Below are 21,299 nucleotides of genomic sequence, written 5' to 3'. Positions count from 1 at the left end.
TATTTGCATTGTCAGCAGCTTAAATTGACCACGGAGATAATAACTAAATAATTTAGAAAACTGTAAGATGATTTAGTCATTTAAGATGTGTATAAGGTAATTAAAACCAAACTTTAGGTGGGCTAAGGCTACACTGCAATTGGTTATTCTATATCTAGGGTCACTGCCTAAGTTGTATGAAGGCGTATGTTCGATTTACAGTTGTAATGAGGAACATGGGGTGTTTTGATTCTTCATTTCTTGTGCTCATCTCTAGAGGATGCAATTGCCTGAATTAAACAATGAACATGGTCTCTTTTGTGGCGAATAATAAAAATGTATAAGATAATACATGCCACATGCATGTATGGTTGGCATGTGGCTTTTCTCTGTGTATGAAATTGTTGCCGTTAGTTGCTATCATGAAACAGGCTCATGGAAAACTGTAAGATGATTTAGGCATTTAGGATGTGTATAAGATGTGTACCATTATTAGCCACGTAGGAACAAGACCCATTCCTTTGACATCTTTAGCTAGATCATGATTATTCCATTTTAACTAATACGTGGTATTTATGAAGGTGTTAAGTGCATTTTGCATTTTATTTTTTACTCTTCTGCAAAAGGATAGATAAACTTTAGGTGATAAATTTTTCTTTTGTCACATGTTGAATGTAGTAAAAGACATGAAGCAGGTTTTGTCTTTTTTCTTTTTTTATTTTACAAATGAATGACATCAGGGTTTCAGATTTTTTTCTATATGTTGATATACTTGAAAAAATACGTATATAACATCATGTTGTGATACAGGCTGAAGTAGAAGGACCAGATTTTTATTCAGTGAAAACTTGCATTCATTCAAATGTAAATTTTGCAAAACCCCAGTGAGCCTAGTTGTATACAGGGCCCCACTCTTGGCTTAAAACAAAGCAAAGCAAATATAATCTTTCAATGATAAAGAACATATGGAAGAGAAAGATCTTGAAACCTCTTTGATTTGGACAAATAGGTGAAGACTAATTGGAATTGGTGGGGAATAATTGGAATTGGTGGGAAATAGAAAATGTGCTTATGTTAATAGTCTTGTTTAATAAGATGTAGCAAACAACCATTTGGTTTTTGCACCTGCCTAGCATTGCTGTATCCTTGGTGTACTATTCTTCACTAGTTGCAGTTGTGTGGGCTCCAAAATCTGCACCTTGCCTCTCTGTGGTCATGTCGCTGAAGACTGGCCGATCACAATGCCCAAATTTCTTATACTGATCGGTCTAGAGGTTGTTATGTTATTCAGACCTGGCCAATAAGAATTACAACTAGGATGTTTACCTTTTGGATCTTGTAGTAAAGGAGTTCGGGGTTTTTCAGTTTGGAGTAGGAAAGAAGTAGACTAGAAGCAGTCAGTAGCCAACTAAATAAAACCAATAAAGGGTAAGTAAGAGAAAACGAAGTCTGAGAGGAAGCAGATCTTTGTTGCTTCATTTCTAAGTACTCATAGAACTCAGAGTTCCTTTTTCTCCTGAGCATCCTTCAAAGGTACTTCTTTTCCTTTTATATATATTTTTTGTTTAAGTTGTAAAAGTCCTGCTTCATGAAATAAATAAGAACTCTTAATCAATATGGTATCTGTTTGCATGTTTATGTACTACTTCTAATGTACTAGACATCTTCTCTTAAATATTTTGAGTTTCCTATGTATATGTACATATACATAGGAAGGGTTTAGCTGGCCCAAACTTTGTCTAAATATATATATATATTAGCTGGCCCAAACTTTGTCTAAATATATATATACCCTTCACTAATATGAAAAAGTTAAGTTTTACATTGCTGAATAATTATAAGCCTTGAATTAGCAACATCAAAATTATTAGAACTGTGCAGTATTAATGCTGATCTATTTAAATTGAGTTCATAAACTTGCTTGGGTCCTGGAAACAACTTGCATTATTATGTATTTTTTCTCTCTAATTTTTAAATCAAATTCATTAGTCAGTCATCCCCTTGAAATCAGATTCTGCAACCACCTGGCTATTCTCCAGAAGTCTTCCATTGTTTCACGAGCCATCTTCGTTTCCAATTCATTTTTCTTTATCCACTGTGTAAATTAGGTGGACCTGAATACTCAGAAAAGTTTGAAAGCATTTGGTTGTTATTAGAGTAAGGATAGCTAACTCACACATGTGAAACATTAAAGAAACCTTACAAATCTTTGAGTAATTTTTTTTTTTTTCTGTTGTTGTTTGGGACTGTGGGGCATTTAACCACATCCTGCCATGCACAAAACAGTTGAGCTTCTCTCTTTATTACCAGGTAGAGTTTCTGACTAATAAAACAAACAAGGACAATACTTAAATTTTCTTTTCCAAGCATTTTTATTGTTTTTATTTAAATGTAACATACTATACACTGTGCAGCGTTTTGGGAGGTAGGAGGAGGGAGCGATTCTGTATCTTTATGAGGAGTATTCTCAGAACCAAAACTCAAATGGACACATATTTGTGGCTAATATACCTTAACTGTGTGGGCTGGGACCATGCTCCTGCAGTGGCAGAACTTTCAATATCTCCCATTTTTTTTTTTTTTTTTTAACCTACAACATTCAGGGCTGAAACTTTTTTTTTTCAGTAGTTGCAATAGGAACCAGAATTCTATTTCAATATCAAGCAAATATGACACTTTTAAATGCAAAATAATGTCATTACTCCTTACCAATCTTTCTTTGTCATATCATTCTCTCTCCTTCCTTCCTTTCTTCCTTCCGTCTGTCCGTCCGTCCGTCCGTCCGTCCTTCCTTCCTTCCTTCCTTCCTTCCTTCCTTCCTTCCTGTCTTTTCTCTCTTTCCTGTCTTTCCTATCTTTCCTGTCTTTTCTCTCTTTCCTTTCCTTCTGGCTCTTTTTCACCCAGGCTGGAGTGCAGTGGCAAGGTAATAGCTCACTGTAGCCTCAAGCTCCTGGGCTCAAGAGATCCTTCTGCTTCAGCCTCCTGAGTAGTTGGGACCACAGGTACATGCCACCACACATGACTATATTTGTTTTGTTTTGTTTTATTTTAACAGAAGGATACCTCACTAGGTTTCTCAGGCCAGTCTACAACTCCTGGTCAAGCCATCTTCCCACCTCAGCCTCCCAAGCTGCTGGGATTACAGGTGTGAGTCACCGTACCAGGCCAGTTTTTTGTCTTTCTGTAAGTGGGGGCTGGGGGGTGGGGCGGTTGGTGTGGGAGAGACAGGGAAATGTTTTCTATTTTTGGCCTCTGCAACCTTTAATACATTTTGCAAGAAGCTGTTTCAGTGTCTTGAGTACTATAATGATGACTGTTTACACATAGTCTCTTTGGTAATCTAAATGGCTATGTAAAATAAGAATCCAGTCTGTGCCCTATTTGCTGTCACTGTGGTTATCCAATGTGTATTTATCTCACCAAACATTTAATTTTGGTTGTGGGTGGTCTATGTTCATGTGTCAGGTGCAATTATTGTTTTAAAATAAAGGAAAAAAGATACCTAGTTTTGATAGGAATGCATTACATTATAGCTCACAGACTCAGTTACCAATTAATTATTAACATCCAGATTCCAACCACAAAAATTAAACATTTTTAGAATCTCATTCGTCAAAAAGCAAGTTGGAAGCAAAGTATGATGAAATGCAATTTAAGCTATAAGCCAAAACACAGTGCCTCAAATATGTTTCTTCTGTAATACAAATTTTTTTTGAAGAATAGGAGAAATAATGACCTTTTATGGGATTACTTTATGCAAAAAATTTCTTAATAAAGCAGTTTTTAAAATAACAGATTACCTGGAAGGACTGGTTAAGCATTGACACAAATAAGTTTGTAAGAGAATCACAGAATATCAGCCTTTCCAGAGGTTAAACTTTAGAAAAAAGACACATTTAATGAGTCTTTTTTTTGTACCAAAATACACTGTCCAAACAATAAAAATAAACACTTTTCAAAACAAGAAATATGAAGATAAAACTGTAGCATCAATATACTCTTATAGTTATTGCTTAAAAGTATTTAGAACAAATAATATTTTTCTACATTTTTAAAATCACTACAGACACTGCAAATAAGGCTTATGTATTTATTTAGTGGAATACAATGTGATGATGATTGGTAAACTCTTATGTACTGTTTTCTATACCTGCTCTAACAAAATGAATTTTGATATGATTACATTATAGAACCTTGTAAAGCTCTTTAAATTTATAGAAAACAAGTTTTATTTGGTTTTGTAAAGACTAGATCATACAGCTTGAACAGGTTTTTGTATATGGTTACATGTACACAAGTATATATTTAATTTGCTCAGTTTAAGCCCCTGGGAGAGTTGCACTTCATACCAAATTCTTTGATAGTTTATTTGGGAAAGATGCATCATGCGGGACTTACAGAGATTTTTTACAAATGGAAAAGCGTCTTTACCACCATGACATACGGCAAAAAATCAAGAGTAAATAATGAGGATAGGCTACATAAATGTATTTAGCAATTAATTTTCCTTTTTTAGCATATTCTTGGAGACAAATTGATGTATTGAAAGGGAAGAATTTGGCCTTCTGGTCTATTTCTTGAGACAGGAAGCCTCCGGAGTAATATATGCTTTCAAATGATAGCAGACATCTCTCACTCATGCCATGGCACAGCATTGCCATATTTATTGTTGATGGTTATTACTGCAAACGTGCAAATTAAGTCAACTGATAGCACACAGGCACTCATACTGCTTCCCTAATCTCAACTCCTATTCTTGAAGTGTTGGCCAAGTTTTAAAAACACTTTGTCATGAACATGCGTATGGTGTGCTGAAGAAAAGGAAAAGATAAATCAGAAGGCAGTTGCTGAGGATACTCTTTAAAACCCCAAAAGATATTTAACATCCTATTAAATAAATAACTTAGAAATAGAAAGGGATGAAGGCAGAATGCACAAGCATACCATACTATTTGTATTGTTAGAACAGTTTCACACTAACATGTTTATATTTTTAAATTCTATTCAATTCTTCCATGAGACCACATCCAAAACTCCTTTGGTTGTGCATATGATTTGACCCAAGTGCTTTCCAGTAAATGCTTGCATGTATTACTGCTCATTGATTCATTAAGCTTGAATGATCAATGAAGTCTTTGATATGAGTTCTTATTCCATAAATAACTTTCCCGAAGATCATTCATTCAACAGATTGTTCTATGTCCTTTAAGTTCTATCTCAGAGGTTTAAAAACAAAAACTTAACTATAACAACAACAACAACAACAAAAACCCGGCCACAGTGTTTTTCACTTGGGAATAACATCTATCCCATTCGCTCTGCCTATATCTTGATTATAAGACATGACACAGAACTAATTAAAAGAACATCATATGTCAGCAGTGAGTACAAAAAATCTTCAAAGGCAGGCTTTCTTTTAAGCAAGCAGACATCTGCAATGTGTCTTTGCCTTTCGAGCTACTGTCTTCATGAAGAATATCCACTATTCCTGGCAAAAGAGCCATTGGTTCTACTGTATCCACAGACATTGCCTTCCTCTATGAGTGAACCACCATTGGAAGAAAGTGAGCAGAGGTGTTTTTCCTTCGTGTTTTCTGTCCTCTCCTTGGAGCTCCTTTTCCATTCAATGCCACATACATTTGCCTCCCATTATGCTGCCAGTTAAAGGATGCGTAGGTATTGTATCCATTTTCCTCTATCCTCTCCTTCAACTTACAATCATTGTTAAATTCTTTCTGCAAAGAAAAAAACAGACTCTTTTATTCCTATGGTGATTGTACTTGATTTCTTTTGATACAAACCATCCAGAGAACTCCAGTCCAAGGGTTCTGTTTGTAGTTGCCATTTGTACATAAGTTGTGCACTTAATACATAATGTCAACAATAGAAGAGTAAATCTCAGAACCACAAAACACATTCTGTTTGAAAGCACATGATACATTTTAATTGATCATCATAGTCACTTTTTGAAAGCCCTTTTAAAAGCTGATGTGCTTTGAATATGACATAGTTTAAGTACCTAGAATGATTGTTAAGAAGTAGACATTCCGCTAACAATATTTGTGATGAGTCAGTAATAAAGAATAGTGTTATAGTGCTGCTTTTATAGTAATAACCAGGGGCCTCATGTGAAAAAAATAGAACTAAAGGAAAAATGTGGGCTTATCACATTTGCAAACTTTATCTACAAATCTACGATAAATACACACACAGATTCATAAGAAAGCAGATCTTATTGTAAAGCCACAATAGTTCTATATAACCAAAAAGGGGCGGGGTCTATCTTTCTTTCTTCCAAATACCAAATTTCTTAATTTCAGTAAATTATTTGCAATGTTCTATAGCTTGGAATTTTGACAGATTTTGCTCTGAACTCTAGGAATGATTGAAAAATAGGACATGGGATTCCTCATTTTGTGAACTACTATGTTAAAAAAAACTATGAGCATGGTGAATAGCAATGCCTATGTTGTATAAGCCTAAGGACTTTGATCCTGGAAAGTTTCACTCTACAGCAATAGAGCTTTGGTTTTGTTCAGGAGGCCAGTTGGATTTGAGGAGATATGCCTGGATAAGGCTTCACTAACACTCGCTCCACAAATCCAGGATGTTACTCTGGAGTTAATAACAAAGAGGAGGTACCTCAATGATCTCAAGACTCTGGCTTTAGAAGTAACCCTCTTTTCTTATTCTCAAAGTAATTAAAAAGCTAAGGAATTGGATTACTTGACCTCTGGTTCTACCTTCTTCATCCAAAGCAAGGGCTCCGTGGAGATAGTTCAGTTGAGGCCTCTACTTGGCAGTTTTTCTCACCTTGAGACTTTTTGAAATTTCTACAAGATTCCAAATTCCTGAAAAGTATATGTTTATATACTCAGGTGTCTGTAGGACTGATCAGAATTTTGAACATTATCAGAACCAGAAGAAGCAGATATATTTTATATTAATGTTACCAGCTTAAGTTACCTATCCTGCAATGTATTAGTCTTAAATGCTTCTCTTCTATAAAGTAATATTTAAATATAACATCCAAATGATGACTTAACTGGCTCAAAATAAGAAGGAAAGGTAAATTATTTAAGGTAAGGATTTCGATAAAACAAAAATAATTCTGCATTTGAAAGGAATATAAATCCTTAGTATGGATTTACTTTTATTCTGTTTATTTATCTCAGTTTGTCTAAAACTATAGTTTTCAAAGCAGAGATGATTTTTAAAATATGTGTAATTATATTCATTTCAATAAATGGGGTAGAGTTTAGAGGCTAATGAAGGACTGAGATTATTCGAAGTGATTTCATATTTGAGATGAAACTAACTATGTATAGAAAAGTGGGAGTATATGCTTAATGAATTTTTGTCCCCAAAATTAATTTATAGAGTAACGTTTCTTAAAGTAAAGTGCTCATGTATCGGCCTTTTTATTTCAGGTATTTTTAATATCTGGGACATAGTTCAAAGGTAGCAAAATCTCTAGAGAACGGGGCCTAGAAATATGTTATTTACAGGATCTAAGCAAATCATAAACAGTAATGTATAAAAAGAAAATTCAGGCCTAGAGCAAGGTCTACAAAGCAGGGTTTGGGAAGTTTTTTAAAAGAAGTCTGGATTTTTTCCAGCTACCTGAAAAATTTCTTTGGTACTTAAATCACGCTCTATTAAGGTGTTCATTTAATTCAGTTTTATAATTCATTTACAGAATCCTATCAGTCAGGAGAAAACTCAAAATACCATAGATACATTGCTCAGAGAATGAATAATGAAAATTTAAGAAAGATATACAGTTTCCAAAAGGGAGTAGAGGAAAATAGTTCAAGAGAATCGATACAGAAGTGGTTTAATCAGTCAGCCTGCATGTTTCCCCAAAACAGTTTTTAGGAGGGCTTATGAAATAGATGGATACTATATGAAAAAAAAAAATGAAGGTAGGAATTGTAAGAGTTGTCACCTAATATACAGAATTATATTAGATATGTACTCATAAATTTTGATGTTAGTCCTATTTCACTTTGAGCAGAACATTGAACTTCAGTAAATTTTTTGTTTAATTTGAACAAGTCATAATTTTTTATTATTCCTATTAGAAATGTAAAGTCTCATACACACAAAAAAATAATGTTGTGGGTAGAGAATGAGTTTTCTTTCTGAGACAGGCTGGAATTAGAAACATGTTCTGTAATTGGCTGAGCTACTAGGAGTGGTTAGGTTTATGCAGTGTATAACTGTGCATAAATGCACTTATAACATGGTTCTAAGTGCTGAACAAATAGTGAGAGAAAAGACTGACCTCACCCTCTCCAAGGTCACAATCTGTTGGGAAAAGACAGTGAACAACAAACACATTAATGAGAGAAATCTTACATAAGTGCCACTGCAGACAATTAAAATAGGGTGATGTGATAGAAAGCAACTGGACTCTACTTTAGATAAAGAATTTGAATGAAATAATTCACAGAGCTTAAAGTTCAAGATGAAGCATAAGCACAGTCCATGAGCTATGTTGGGGCACAAGAAAAAAGAAGAGAAATGTAAGGAAAAGTATTAAATATTTTTACGTCAGAGTTTATTTGAAAGTTATCTATTTCTCCTTGATGTCATGTTTTTAAATAAGTATATTTTATCAATTAAAATTATTTAAAATCTTTTATATCAATTAATATTTTCTTTCTTCATCTAAATTAGTGTTAGCTGGCTTTAAGACCCTGGATCTAGACTAAGTATGTGTGTTGATATCTCTTCAAAGAATATATACCTGGTTCTCTTCCTCAATAATTCTGATACAATAGATCAAGGAAGAACCTGGCCATGTTTAATGAAAACATTAAACATGCCTCAAAAGTGATTATGATATGAACCCCTAAATGGCACCACTTTTTATAATTGTCTGTTATTCTTCTGGGCTCATTAGAGGAGCAATGGTAATGGAAAAATTTTAGTAAAATTTCTCTGACCCCCATGCAAAAAAGTATTTATGCTAGTCCCAGGGACCAATTCAAAGTATGCCTGACTCCCCAGTTAAAAATTGACCTGATACTAGTAAAATGGAAGGCTTACTCTATCTATGTCCAGACCAGTGGTTCTCAAAGTGCGGTTACTACATCAGCGGCATCAGGGACATCTAGGACCATGTCAAAAGCTGAAATTCTTGAACCCTACCACAGACCTACTGAATCAGAAAATATGGCTGTGGGTCCCATTATTCTGTCTTTTAGTAAGCCCTTCCACTGATTCTGATACATACTCAAGTTTGAGAGCTGCTAGCTCTAAATGGTCACAACCATCAGCCTTATGCTAATTAACGTAGTATGTTTATTTACAAATTTAAAGTGAAATTGTTTTTGATTACATAAAAGTGTAAAAATGACAGGATCTGTTTAGAAATGATATAAAATTATTTAAGAGATTTGTGTCACAGGTTTATTTCTGGCCATAGATATTATTGCATGTCCTCCAAAAAATGCAGTTGAAATTTTTCCAAGTTTATAGCTGCCTTCAGTATACTCCCCTGGAGTAGAATCCAGAGGAAAAAAATGAAATTCAGTTAGCATTCCCTTGATCTACCTCTGGGAGGGACACAATGAGAAGTATACATGCACAAACTAATATACTCCTGTCATTATTCAAATGACAGCTAAGAGATTGAAACTTTGTTCCCAGCTTTATCATAAGGCTACTTTACTATGCCTGATCTTTTCTTACATGTAACAACCAATCATGCTATAATTATTTCATATTTGTTAATGTTTTCCCCTAAATATAAATTATTTGAAGTCAAGGCCCATTTCTATATTTCTTTCTTGTGCATCTTCGATATGCCAAACAGTATCTGGCATATAGTAGATTTTCATATGATTGACTGTTGTGTTTTTTTCTAAGGACCTGAACAAGATAAATTGTCTCACTGCTTGTAATTTAATTATTATTACAATTTTAATTATAAAACAACTATTTGTTATTTTAAGTGAGATCTTAAATTTGTAAGAAGTTGGTTTAAATGAGTTTGATCCAAGATTGCAGAAGTGGTATTCCAAATACTTAACACTTGGCATGGGATACAGGTGTGGATGTGTCCAAAGCACTGCAGGGATACCTGCTCCACAAGGACCCTATTGCAAGGAATGTTTACACACACACACACACACACACACACACACACACACACACACACACATATATGTGATTTGGAGGCATAATTTGAATTAATGGTTATTGTCTAGGTAAATAAAATTCTAGAGTTGATTGAACAACATGCAAAATAGTGTTTCTGATACATTTCCCAATTTCAAATTTTAGCAAAATGCAAAACATCTGAGCCCTTGTTTTATCTTCAGCCATAACACACACATAATACATGGGTTTCTACTCAATTCAAGATCTTTGTTTTTATTATTTTTTTCTCCAAGTTGTCTGCAATTCCCATGCCAATCTGACCAGATGCTTCCGTGAGAGCCTGAGTTGGTTAGCAGTTTAGAACATTCACATACAAATGCCAGCAGCAGCCTGTGTGGTAGACTAATGGGTGAACAACAGAGGAGATTACAGAATTGGAAGAGATGCTTTGCCAGCCCTTGAAACGGTGGTGACGGAACCACTGTGGCTCTGTTTTACTAGCAATAGAAGGATAACAAAGCTATTCAATGGCTGGAGGAAACATTCCAAAACTGTGGTAATGATGTTCTGCAGTGGATTTGAAAACAAAAGCAGAATACTTACTGAGCCATAGAGTTTCCCCTTCTTGTTCATGGCTAAGTAATAGTTGCTGTTAATGGCTTTCACGGCAACAACTCCGATTTCTACTGATGTTATCTCCAGGATGCCTAAAACATACAATTTTAAAAGGGTAAATATAAAGAATCCTAAATACATTTGGGGAAAAAAAAAGGTAAAATCAAAAGAAACTATCGAGGTTTTGTTTTGTTTTGTTTTTGTTTTTGTTTTTGGTGGTTCTAAAATCAAAAGGCTTAAAACATTGGGAAATAAACAAGCGAACCTTTTTTCAGTGTGTCTTAAAACGCAGCAAAAATATTTCCAGCAAATATATGGCAAAAAGTAATAAGGCTTTAAAAGAATTCCCCTTCATTTTACTCTGAGTATACATAGAAAAATGTTGTTTTAATTAAAATGCTTCCTTTGCTAACTCCGCATTTTCAACCCTATAAATATTGAAACAACTCTACTCATCTTAACCTAGATTTCAGAATAACTTATCAGAGCCCGTATCTGTACTATGGTATTAAATTAAATCTATAGCACCTGTCAATAATATGCCAGACTACCTCAATCTGTAAAAACAGTGGTAAACTATTTCTTCTTTGTAGTACATAGATAAACTAAATCTCTTGGCTGCATTTAACTGATAAATTCATTTTTGGTAAATGTGTTGACATTCTGAGATACAGAGAAACTAATCCCAATATCTCTACTGTCTCTGAACTAGCGGAATCACTGCTCTGTGTTAGAAGAAAATCCACCAACATGGATTTTTAAAGTTTTTTTTTTTTTTTCCTAGGAAAAGTGAAATTCGAAGGAAGTAGTAAGAGATAGACAAGAGTTCCTTTTCCCCTTATACACAAGTTTTGATTGCTGCATCTAAAGGTAATTTTCTTGGAAAAGTTTGTAGATCACTATAGGGAAGGCAGTTTATAGTCTGCTCAAAGTGCTTACTCATTTTAGTTTAAGAAGACCTAAGGAACTAAAACTACTTATTTCATAACTCTAGGCAAAGTTTGTTCAGGGTAGAGAAGTAGCATTGTGATTATCATGTGGCCTCTGGAGCCAAAATGTCCAGGTTTGACTCCTGGCTCTACATTTATTAGTGAATTACCACAGGAGAAGTCACTGAACTCTCCCACGACTCAATTTTATTTGTAAATGGGCAACATATAGTACCTCCCTCATAGTTTTGTTGTGAATATTAAATGATATAGCACCTTTAAAATTACTAGAATTTGCCTGGAGCTTAGTATCTTCTTAATTATCATTAGAGGGGAGTTTTCTCCAACAGTTCTAGATTTTGGAAATTCTTCAGTGGGCTATGTAAATCCTGAACAATACATACAAATTCACATTGGCTTAGTACATAAAATATGAAAGTTGAGCATGTTATCATTTGTCATGTATCATGAGAAACACCTAATGTATACTACATCCTAAATGTAGTCTACAGATTATATGTTTACACTCTGCGCATAGACATAGAGTGGCTTAGCTTATTCTCAAGAGATGCATACCTTCGCTCCTATTCCTTCACAGGTTAGCCTTGTGGATGCTAATAGAAATGCTTGAGTTTCCCTATTGCAAAGTTGACACGACCAGAAACTGCCAAGACTAAATGTCAGAGAGCCTTCTGTCTATGTATCTGTAGGAAGTCTTTAGCCTGACACAGCACTCCTTTTCATCAAAAGAGATATATCTGACTCTATTTGCAAGCCAAAACCAAGGAAAGATTGGGAAGGATGAAGGAGATGTATTTGTTTTTTAACATCCATTTCCCTTATGCTGGTAGTTCCCATAAGGTGTACACACACACACACATACACACACACACACACACACACACACACACATTTGCATATTCTGAGAAGTATTTTCTTAATTCACGTAATAGCACTCTAAGGAGGTATTGTTAGTCTTGATTAGAAATTTTAAAAAATGGAAGTTACTTAGGTTATTTAACTCATATACACACGCAGGTGGTAAGTTGGCAAAGGTCAGTGATAATGGATGTTAACACTTAAGCCTCTGACTTTTAGATGCTCTCGCTCTCATCTCTGACTGCTTTGCCTCCCATTACGTCTTTCCCCTTTCCCACTCCTACAAGGGAATCCTGTTGCAAACCATCTGACAAAATGACTCATCAAGATAATTTTCTTTAATGACTTAATGTGCTGTTCCTCCCAAGGATGATGGCATGCCACAGAGGATAATGTCTGAATTTTAGAGAACAAAATCTAATATACTTTATTTATGTCACAAGCAGAAGATACAACGCAGAGCAGGAGGTAGAATTCAGGGGCAAAAGATTAGGCAGCTGCTTACTTTGGCCAAAAGACAAGTAAGTGCTGTTAGTAAACTGCAAAATATTCCCTAATACATAATTTTAAAACTGAAAAGTAATAGAGCAAAGAGGAATGAAGGAAGATTTTAGGCAAAAAATAAACCAGTATTTTTGAAGGTGCATGTAACGTCGTGGGATCAAACTATCGTAACAGACTGAGCTATAGTAATAGTATAATATCTATTTCTGAATTTTTGATCAATTATTTCTAGAAATGCACTGCATGTGATATTATAGATTACATTTAGCTTAGATACCCCTTGGTTTCTTTCTGATTTATCTGAAATGGGAACTCAATATTCAAAGATTAAATCAACCATTTTTTTTTCCCATGCTGCAACTAGTTTAGGCAAGCTTAAAAAGTTTTAGTTATTATTTTTACATTATTTGGTTATTGTTGTTTTAAAATAGAAAGAGGGAACATATAGGTGATTTAAGGTCTTTTCAAATTTGAAAATAATTTTTTGGACGCAGCATATGGGTCAAGTAAGTTATAATTTGATCATCTTGTGGGTAATGGACAATGACTACACCTATTATAAACATCTGTGAATGTGAAAGGAGAGTTCTGCCCGACTGAAGCATAGAGGGCTTTTTTACATTTCAGAAGGAATTACTCTAGTTTTTCTGTTCCTTGGTGAGGATGATCAAGTTTGCTTATCAAATTATTTTTGGGAAGAAGCTCCAGAACTTTGGGGATTATTGAATCAGTAGCTTATAGTTCTATATGTGTATATATTGAAGGAAAATTAAATGTCAATTCAAAGATCCTCCTGGCAGCTGCTTCAAGATGAAGCTGCACATCTCCTTCCCAGCCACAGGCTGCCAGAAATTCATTGAAGTGGATGATGCCTGCAAACTTCATACTTTTTATGAAAAGTGTATGGTCACAGAAGTTGCTGCTGATGCTCTGGGTAAAGAATGGAAGGGTTATGTGGTCCAAATCAGTGGTGGGAACGACAAACAAGGTTTCCCCATGAAGCTTGACCCATGGCCATGTCCACGTGCTACTGAGTAAGGAACATTACTGTTACAGATCAAGGAGAACTAGAGAAAGAAAGAGAAAATCAGTTCATGGTTGCATTGTGGATGCCAACCTAAGCATTCTCACCTTGGTTATTCTAAAAACAGGAGAGAATGATATTCTAGGACTGACCAATACCATGGTGCCGCATTGCCTGGGGTGCAAAAGAGCTAGCAGAATCTGCAAACTTTTTAAAGAAGATGATGTCTGCCAGTATGTTATAAGAAAGCCCTTAAACAAAGAAGGTAAGAAACCTAGAACCAAAGCACCCAAGATTCAGCATCTTGTTACTCCACGTGCCCTGCAGCACAAACAGTGGTGTATTGCTCTGAAGAAGCAGCTTACTAAGAAAATAAGGAAGAGGCTGCAGAATATGCTAAACTTCCGGCCAGGAGAACGAAGGTGGCTCAAGAGAAGCCCCAGGAACAAATTGCGAAGAGATACAGACTTTCCTTTCTGCAAGCTTCTACTTCTAATCTGAATCCAGTCAGAAATAAGATTTTTTAAGTAACAAATAAATAAGATCAGACTCAAAAAAAAGAGCCCCCTGGAAGAAAGTGAGTGAAGGGCATACTGGGTCTCCTCGTGTTTCTTAAAAGTTTATGACTCCACTATTATCTCAGTATTTGTTTTTTTTTTTTTTTTTTTTAACTCAAACACCTGAAAATTATTAATGAAAGGACACATGAATTATATTTCCCATTCATGTAAATCAGATATTTTGTAAGTTTATAGGCATATTCTTGTAGTGAAATTCTGTTTTTTATATTAAGTTGTAACTCTATTAATTTTTATGTATCTTAAAAAATAAGCCCAAATAGTATTGTAAATCTATTTATGGGTCTTTGGACAGTTTAGTTCAATCACTTAGGAAGACCTAGGAGGAAAAGGGTACTTTTTTTAGAAAAATGAAAATATAAAGTCAAATACATAATGGCTTTTCTCTTGAAAGTCTATGTACTATTGGGAATAAAAGACAAATACACAGAGAATTACAATGAAACATGTTACATGACAGTAAGTGATGACTTAAGATGATGACAAAGGGACTATGGTGCAAAGATAAAGGCAGGTCATACTGACTGGGGCTCCACGATCAACTGACTGCTGAAGATGAGACCTGAACTGAGTGATGAAGGTTGAGTAAGAAGTGTCCAGGGGAAGGATGGAAAGGCAAGAGCAAAATCATTAAAGCGAAACAGTGTATTTTCAATATCCTAAGAGATTTGATTTACCACTGGAGTACAAGGAACAAGGCAGGAAGTTAGGAAAAGCAAAGCTGGGAGATAATGAGAATCAGTTTAGTAAACGTCTTATGCAGATTATAAGAATTTTGACAACTGGGAAGGATTTTGTCTACAAATCTGAAAATTCTTTGAATAATACACTAAAAAAGTAATATTTAGCAAATTTCTTCAAGTAAATAGTAGCAATCTTTAAAGCTTATTTTAGATTATATTTAAAATCTTACAAAATAAAGTTTGATGGACTATATTACAAAAGTGATTATGACAAAAATCAGTTCATGTTACTTTGCAGATGTTCCCTAATGACACATCATCACCTTAGTAATGGAGAAAATTTTGTGACCTGATAATCTCTGAGAGGAATAACTTTGAAGTCACAATGTTCGTGTAAATGCATTTTTTTCTTTTAATACCCATGTATGTAATTGTTTGGGCTGGTTATGTTTTAATGAGTGACTAGTTAATCTGAGAAGGTGGCCATTCACAAGCATCTTTCCAAGCTGCTTCTTCTCATTCTTCTCCTGAAGAGGAGCATTTAACCTACTGTCCCCCTAGCAATCATATTGGACAAAGGCTACTTCTGTTTTGGTGCTATTAGAATAAACAAGCTATTGTCTGGATGGTAACTTTCTCATTAAATATTTTTTCATAAACATAAAAGAAAGTAAATGGCAAATAAAACTTTTATTTAATAGAATGGATATAGACAAGGAAAACTAGATGTGAAAAATTATGCAAAATCCTCCTATCCATTCCTAGATAAATGGAACCAAATATATAATGGAATCCTATAGACTGAGTAAATTAATTTGGCTAATGTGTATTAAGCACTAATATGCAGGGTAGGTATTAGCTCTCATACTGAAGGTTACAAAGGCAAATAAGATATGGTCTTTGCCTCAAGGAGTTTTAAAGCTCTGTAAGATAAGGACACCAATAAGTAATGACAATACAAAAAAAAATGACAATGAAAATATATTAAGTGTGGTATGAGATAAAATATGTTATACATGACTTTAAATAGGGAAGTCAACCTGAAGAAGACAGGTGGTGTTTGAGTTGACCTTTCAAGAGTACGGTTCTAATAAGGGGGATTTAGAAAGTTGAGAGGGAACCTTCCAGGGAGAGAAAGTGCATGCATATAGACAGACATGGAGAGAGAAAGAGCTCAAGTGCTTGAGCAACATTTCTCCCCACCTCCCCCAATTGGCACTTTGCACTTTGAGGTGGCTGCTAGCTAAAACTTAGGGTTCTGCTTCACTGAGTGGTAGTGGTGCTTTTCTGGGTGAGGAATGTACTTTTTGGAAACAATTATTGTGAAACGTGGAAAGTCTCATTAATTCAGGATCAGTCACATCTACTATTTTTCTCTAAACATTTTAACTCAGAATTGATTATAATGCTATATAGTTTTATAGTTTCAGTCAATGTGCTGAAGTATATCATGGTTAGCACAATGTAAGACACAAATACGAACCTCTCTAAATGAAATCTCTCTCTTTCTCTCAAGAATTCTTGTCAAGATCCTAAGCTGATCTATTACATGCTAGCATAGAAGGACCTAGGGAGCTCATTAGGGTTGTTATATTTTTGCTAATACCTCTGGGATTATATGGCCATATCATCATGTGAGTCCAAATGGCTCTAAATGTGGTTTTACCTCACTTTAAAAATGAAACAAAGTTAAATTAACTGAGGCCTCAAAGCATGGGAACTGTAATCGCATGGACCAATACTGGAACTGGGCCACACAGCAGGAGGCAAGCCATAGGTGAGCGAGAGTGAGGTTTCATCTGTATTTAGCCACTCTCCATCACTAGCATTACTGTTTGAGCACTGCCTCCTATGAGATCAGCAGTAGCATTAGATTCTCATAGAAGTGTGAACCCTATCGTGAACCATGCAAGCAAGGGATCTGTGTTGCAGGCTCCTTATAAGAATCTAATACCTGATGATATGAGGTGGAACAGTTTCATCCACAAATAATCCCTCCTATCCGCATTCGTGGAAAAAATTGTCTTCTACAAAACCAGTTTCTGCTACCAAAAAGTTTGGGAATCACTGGCCAATAGCTCATAGGGTTGCAAAGAGTCTCAGAGTAGGTGCTAAATATATTTACTGTCTGCTCAATCAGAATAGTGGCAAATTAACCAATCTTCTATACCAATGGTTCTCAAATGTGAACCTTCATTAGAATCATTTGAAAGACTTGCTTAAAGACAGATTGCTGGGATTTTTGACTTAGTAATTCTAGATTGGAGTTAGAAAATTCATATTTCTAGCATATTTCCAAACAATGCTGATTCTGCTTGTCCAAGGGCCACACACTGTTCTATATGCTATGATTCAGAGACGGACCGGAGCTTTGATGCAAAAAAGTATTGACAGAACATGTGCATAGAAGCAGAACCACAAACAGGAATAGACAGAAGTAATAGCAGCAGCTTAACAACAAGAAAAATTTTAAACAATGTGGAAAATGAGTAACCTTATTTTTGAACAAGTATGGGATTCTTAACATCTAGGTAACTATGATATTGTGAATTTGGAATCTGTGTAAAAATATGCTGTCTTGTTGTTGATAGTCAGGTTTTTAAAGACTTAACAAAAGATGATCAGAATCTTTATTTTCTTCTCCTTTTTAAAGTGTGGAAATGTTGGTGGAAACTTAAGTGCCTTCAACTAATAAGAATTTTATAGGTTTTTTTCAAAGGGCTAATTGTGTTAACATCAAGAATTAAAGGACTGTATGGCCCGCTTAAAGATATGCACATGGTCAAAAAATTGTCTCAAAGCAATAGGGCTTCACTTTATCCCTCACCCTATACACAGAGTTGAAGACATATATTAATACTTCCTCTAGAATGATCTCATTACCATTAAAAGGAGGGTATCAGACTGGGCTAATCAGTAATCTAGGTCTAGTCCACCTTGTACTATTATAACCTCTGGCTGCCTTTCAGTATAATGTATTTGAGTTAGTTTCTCTATCTGTCACAATTCTGTCAATACACTTGATATGCATTTTAGAATTACAAATAGAAATGAGATCTGAATTAGCAGAAAATCCTTTCCATCTCTAGGTAAGATATTATATCTTTCCCAGTATGCTAAACTCCAAAATGACCTTTTACCTTCTCTCCCTATAATTCAAGTCATAGGATAAATATAGTGCTTAGCTTAGCCTTATTGATGAGCACAGTGGCAAATCCTAAAACACTTGTCAATTTAAGGCTATATTTAATTAACCTGTATTGTCATTTAAACATTGTCATTGACCTAACATTAGAAGTATCAGAAACTTTCAATGCAATACAGGGACAATATTCTCAAGTGGTAAATTAATTGTTAAAGTGAGTGAAAGATCAATTTCTTACTGTGTTTTTATTACAAATGAAATGTGACTCCAGATCATTCACACTGATCATAAGTAAACAAATATTTGCAGATAGTCATCTAATACATTTCTTTATAACACTGCGCTAGATGAATAGATTTGGTAAACTTGACATTTTCCTTCTAATTTTTTCCTCACTGGTAGAGATTTTAAAAATGTATTCAACATTATGGAAATACTTCAGGAAATAATAACATCAATATTGTAATAATGTCATGTTTTTAAACATTAGCTTCTCTGTTCTTAGGATATATTCACAGTGAGACATAAGTGACATGTGTCTAGGACAGAAATGGATTTGTAGTTCTTGGGAATTGTCCATAATATTTGCTGATATAAATTTAACTCACAAAGTGAGAAATTATTCTATAGCTAGTTTTGGGTGAAATAAAGATCTAGAAAAGCTTGTGCGCCTCTAGAGATAGAAACTCTACCCTTATTCCAAACTACCAGCAATCCAGCAAACAAACAAAAAAACATATACTACTGGAAACACTTATATGTTTGAGTCATTTGCTGTGACCCAAGATAACTGACATTTGATCTCATTTTGCAATGGGATTAATTGTGGGAAATGGTACAAAACAGAAGAATTAAGAAAGGAAGGCTGAAGATTGCCTTAGAAAAGCCCAGCACAATTTATCTGAATGAGAAATGTTAACAAAGCCATGAGCAAGGCCAAGAGTAATTACTGAAAATATTTCTTCCTGATAGATAAAGATTTCTGTATCAGAAAATATACTTCTATATAAAGTTTTATGTAGCAATTTTTTGGTTTTGCCTTCCCCTCATTTCCTTTAGTAGATAAATCAACCCTTCCACAATTCTGAGAAGTTAAAAGATTTTGGCTTTTTGCCCAGGCATGATGGCCACATCCACTTTTGTCCCTATTCTTATCTCCTGTATTTTACATTTTAGGGAAAATCCCAAGGGAATCTTTGTGTGGCTTCTGTCTTCTCACTGATCATTGGAAGGACAGAAAGTCTGCCATTCTGTATAGAAAGAGTTTCATATACTGACAGTGCAAAAATAAGGGACAATCACTGCATGTTCTCACTTCTGGAAAAATCTATACAGAATGCAAAATAATTTTATAAACATTTTATGCATCGGTAGAAGCCAACCAACCGACTGCCTAGATTAAATGTATTATGATTCAGAAGCTTTGGCAAGCATCTCAACTGTCATACCTTTCCCCAAAATACTAAGTTATTATACATATTTTGAGATATCCTCTATGTTCAATTAAAAACCTCTGATCAATCTAATTTAAAGCATGGATTTCAGAGCCTCAAAATGAGCTAAAAATTACATTTAAAAATAGTAGTTATTATTTTAGTGAGAAAAGTTCAGATCATTTAAGGCTATGTCTTAGCCAATTGTAGAGTCAGAGAAGAGTTTGAAGAAATCTAGAGATTGTCTGTTTCATATTCAATTATCTTTCATAATAGATTACATTGGGAAATTCAGAGAGATTGAGGGACTTATCTGTAAAGGTTACTCAGAGCATTAAGTAAATACTTAGTCTGCCACACCCTGAGGCTCCTGCTAACATTTATAAACAGTTGGCAACCAGGCAGGTATCTTATATCTTATTCATTACACAAAAACAGTTCATTCGATTTGGGCCTGGCCACTGCATTTTATTTATAAAGAGAGAAAAAAAAATTAAGCCAACATAGAGAGTTAGAAGAATTACTGCATGGCATATTTCAATAAATGATCAACCTGTTAATATAGACATTTGCCCTAAAGACATTGCTATAAACTGTCTACCACATTTACTCAAGATTTTATGAATTTCTTTAATATAACTAATTATAATATAGAGTATCTTTTCTCCTCAATTTAAGGAAAAGAATAAAATGTGTCAGTAGAGCATATCTTGATATTGGGTTTCCTGTAAGAAAAAGTCTTACTTGATGCATTAAAGTGTTCACAAATTAGCTAATAATGAATAGCCCTAAGTAGTTTAAAATAATATGGAACAAGTTTGATGGGTTCAAGCTGTAGACTCACTTTGAACATGTGTATTGTAAATTTGACAAGCTTCCAACATGGTATGGAATAATACATAATTGGCCTCTTTACTCCTTCAAAAATTGTTTCCATAATTACTTAGATAGTGGGTAATCATAATACTTATAAGAAATATATATTCCACTGTGTGATATGTGAATTTTGATTTGATTGTACAGAAAGACAATTTATTTATGTATACTTGACAAATGACAACATTGATTTATTTGCCATATATAACTGTATATTTTTGTAACTCAGGGGTCCCCAGCCACTGGGCCATGGACCGACAGTGGTGCATGGCCTGTTTGAAACCAGGATGTACAGCAGGAAGTGGCTGGGGTGGTAAGTGAGCAAAGCTCCATCTGTATTTACAGCCACTCCCCAGCTACTCCCCATCACTCCTTACTGCCTGAGCTCTGCCTCCTGTCAGATCAGCAGCAGCATTAAATTCTCATAGGAGGAGCTCGAACCCTATTATGAACTGCATAATCGAGGGATCTGGGTTGCATGCTTCTTATGAGAATCTAATACCTGATGATCTGAATTGAAGCTGAGGTGGCGATGCTAGTACTG

General features: G+C 34.8%; 1 protein-coding gene and 1 pseudogene across 1 annotated transcript in view; one reads left to right on the top strand and one right to left on the bottom strand.

Moving 5' to 3' along the window:
• Window positions 1-2,327: 2,327 nt before the first annotated feature.
• FGF10 (fibroblast growth factor 10) overlaps window positions 2,328-21,299 on the bottom strand; it is an 85,917-nt gene continuing 66,945 nt past the window's right edge. Inside the window, exons 2-3 of the mRNA XM_003925876.3 lie at window positions 10,693-10,796; window positions 2,328-5,714 (exon numbers count right to left, since the gene is read on the bottom strand). Of these exons, the coding sequence (XP_003925925.1) occupies window positions 5,517-5,714; window positions 10,693-10,796 (302 nt within the window). The 3' untranslated portion in view covers window positions 2,328-5,516. The remainder of the gene's footprint in view (window positions 5,715-10,692; window positions 10,797-21,299) is intronic.
• Window positions 13,827-14,557, top strand: LOC101046917 (small ribosomal subunit protein eS6-like; annotated as a pseudogene).

This window comes from Saimiri boliviensis, chromosome 1 (assembly GCF_048565385.1).
Source record: "Saimiri boliviensis isolate mSaiBol1 chromosome 1, mSaiBol1.pri, whole genome shotgun sequence".
Classification (NCBI taxonomy): Eukaryota; Metazoa; Chordata; class Mammalia; order Primates; family Cebidae; genus Saimiri; species Saimiri boliviensis.
The sequence above is the reverse complement of the archived record's forward strand: the minus strand, read 5'-3'. Positions and strand labels throughout refer to the sequence as shown.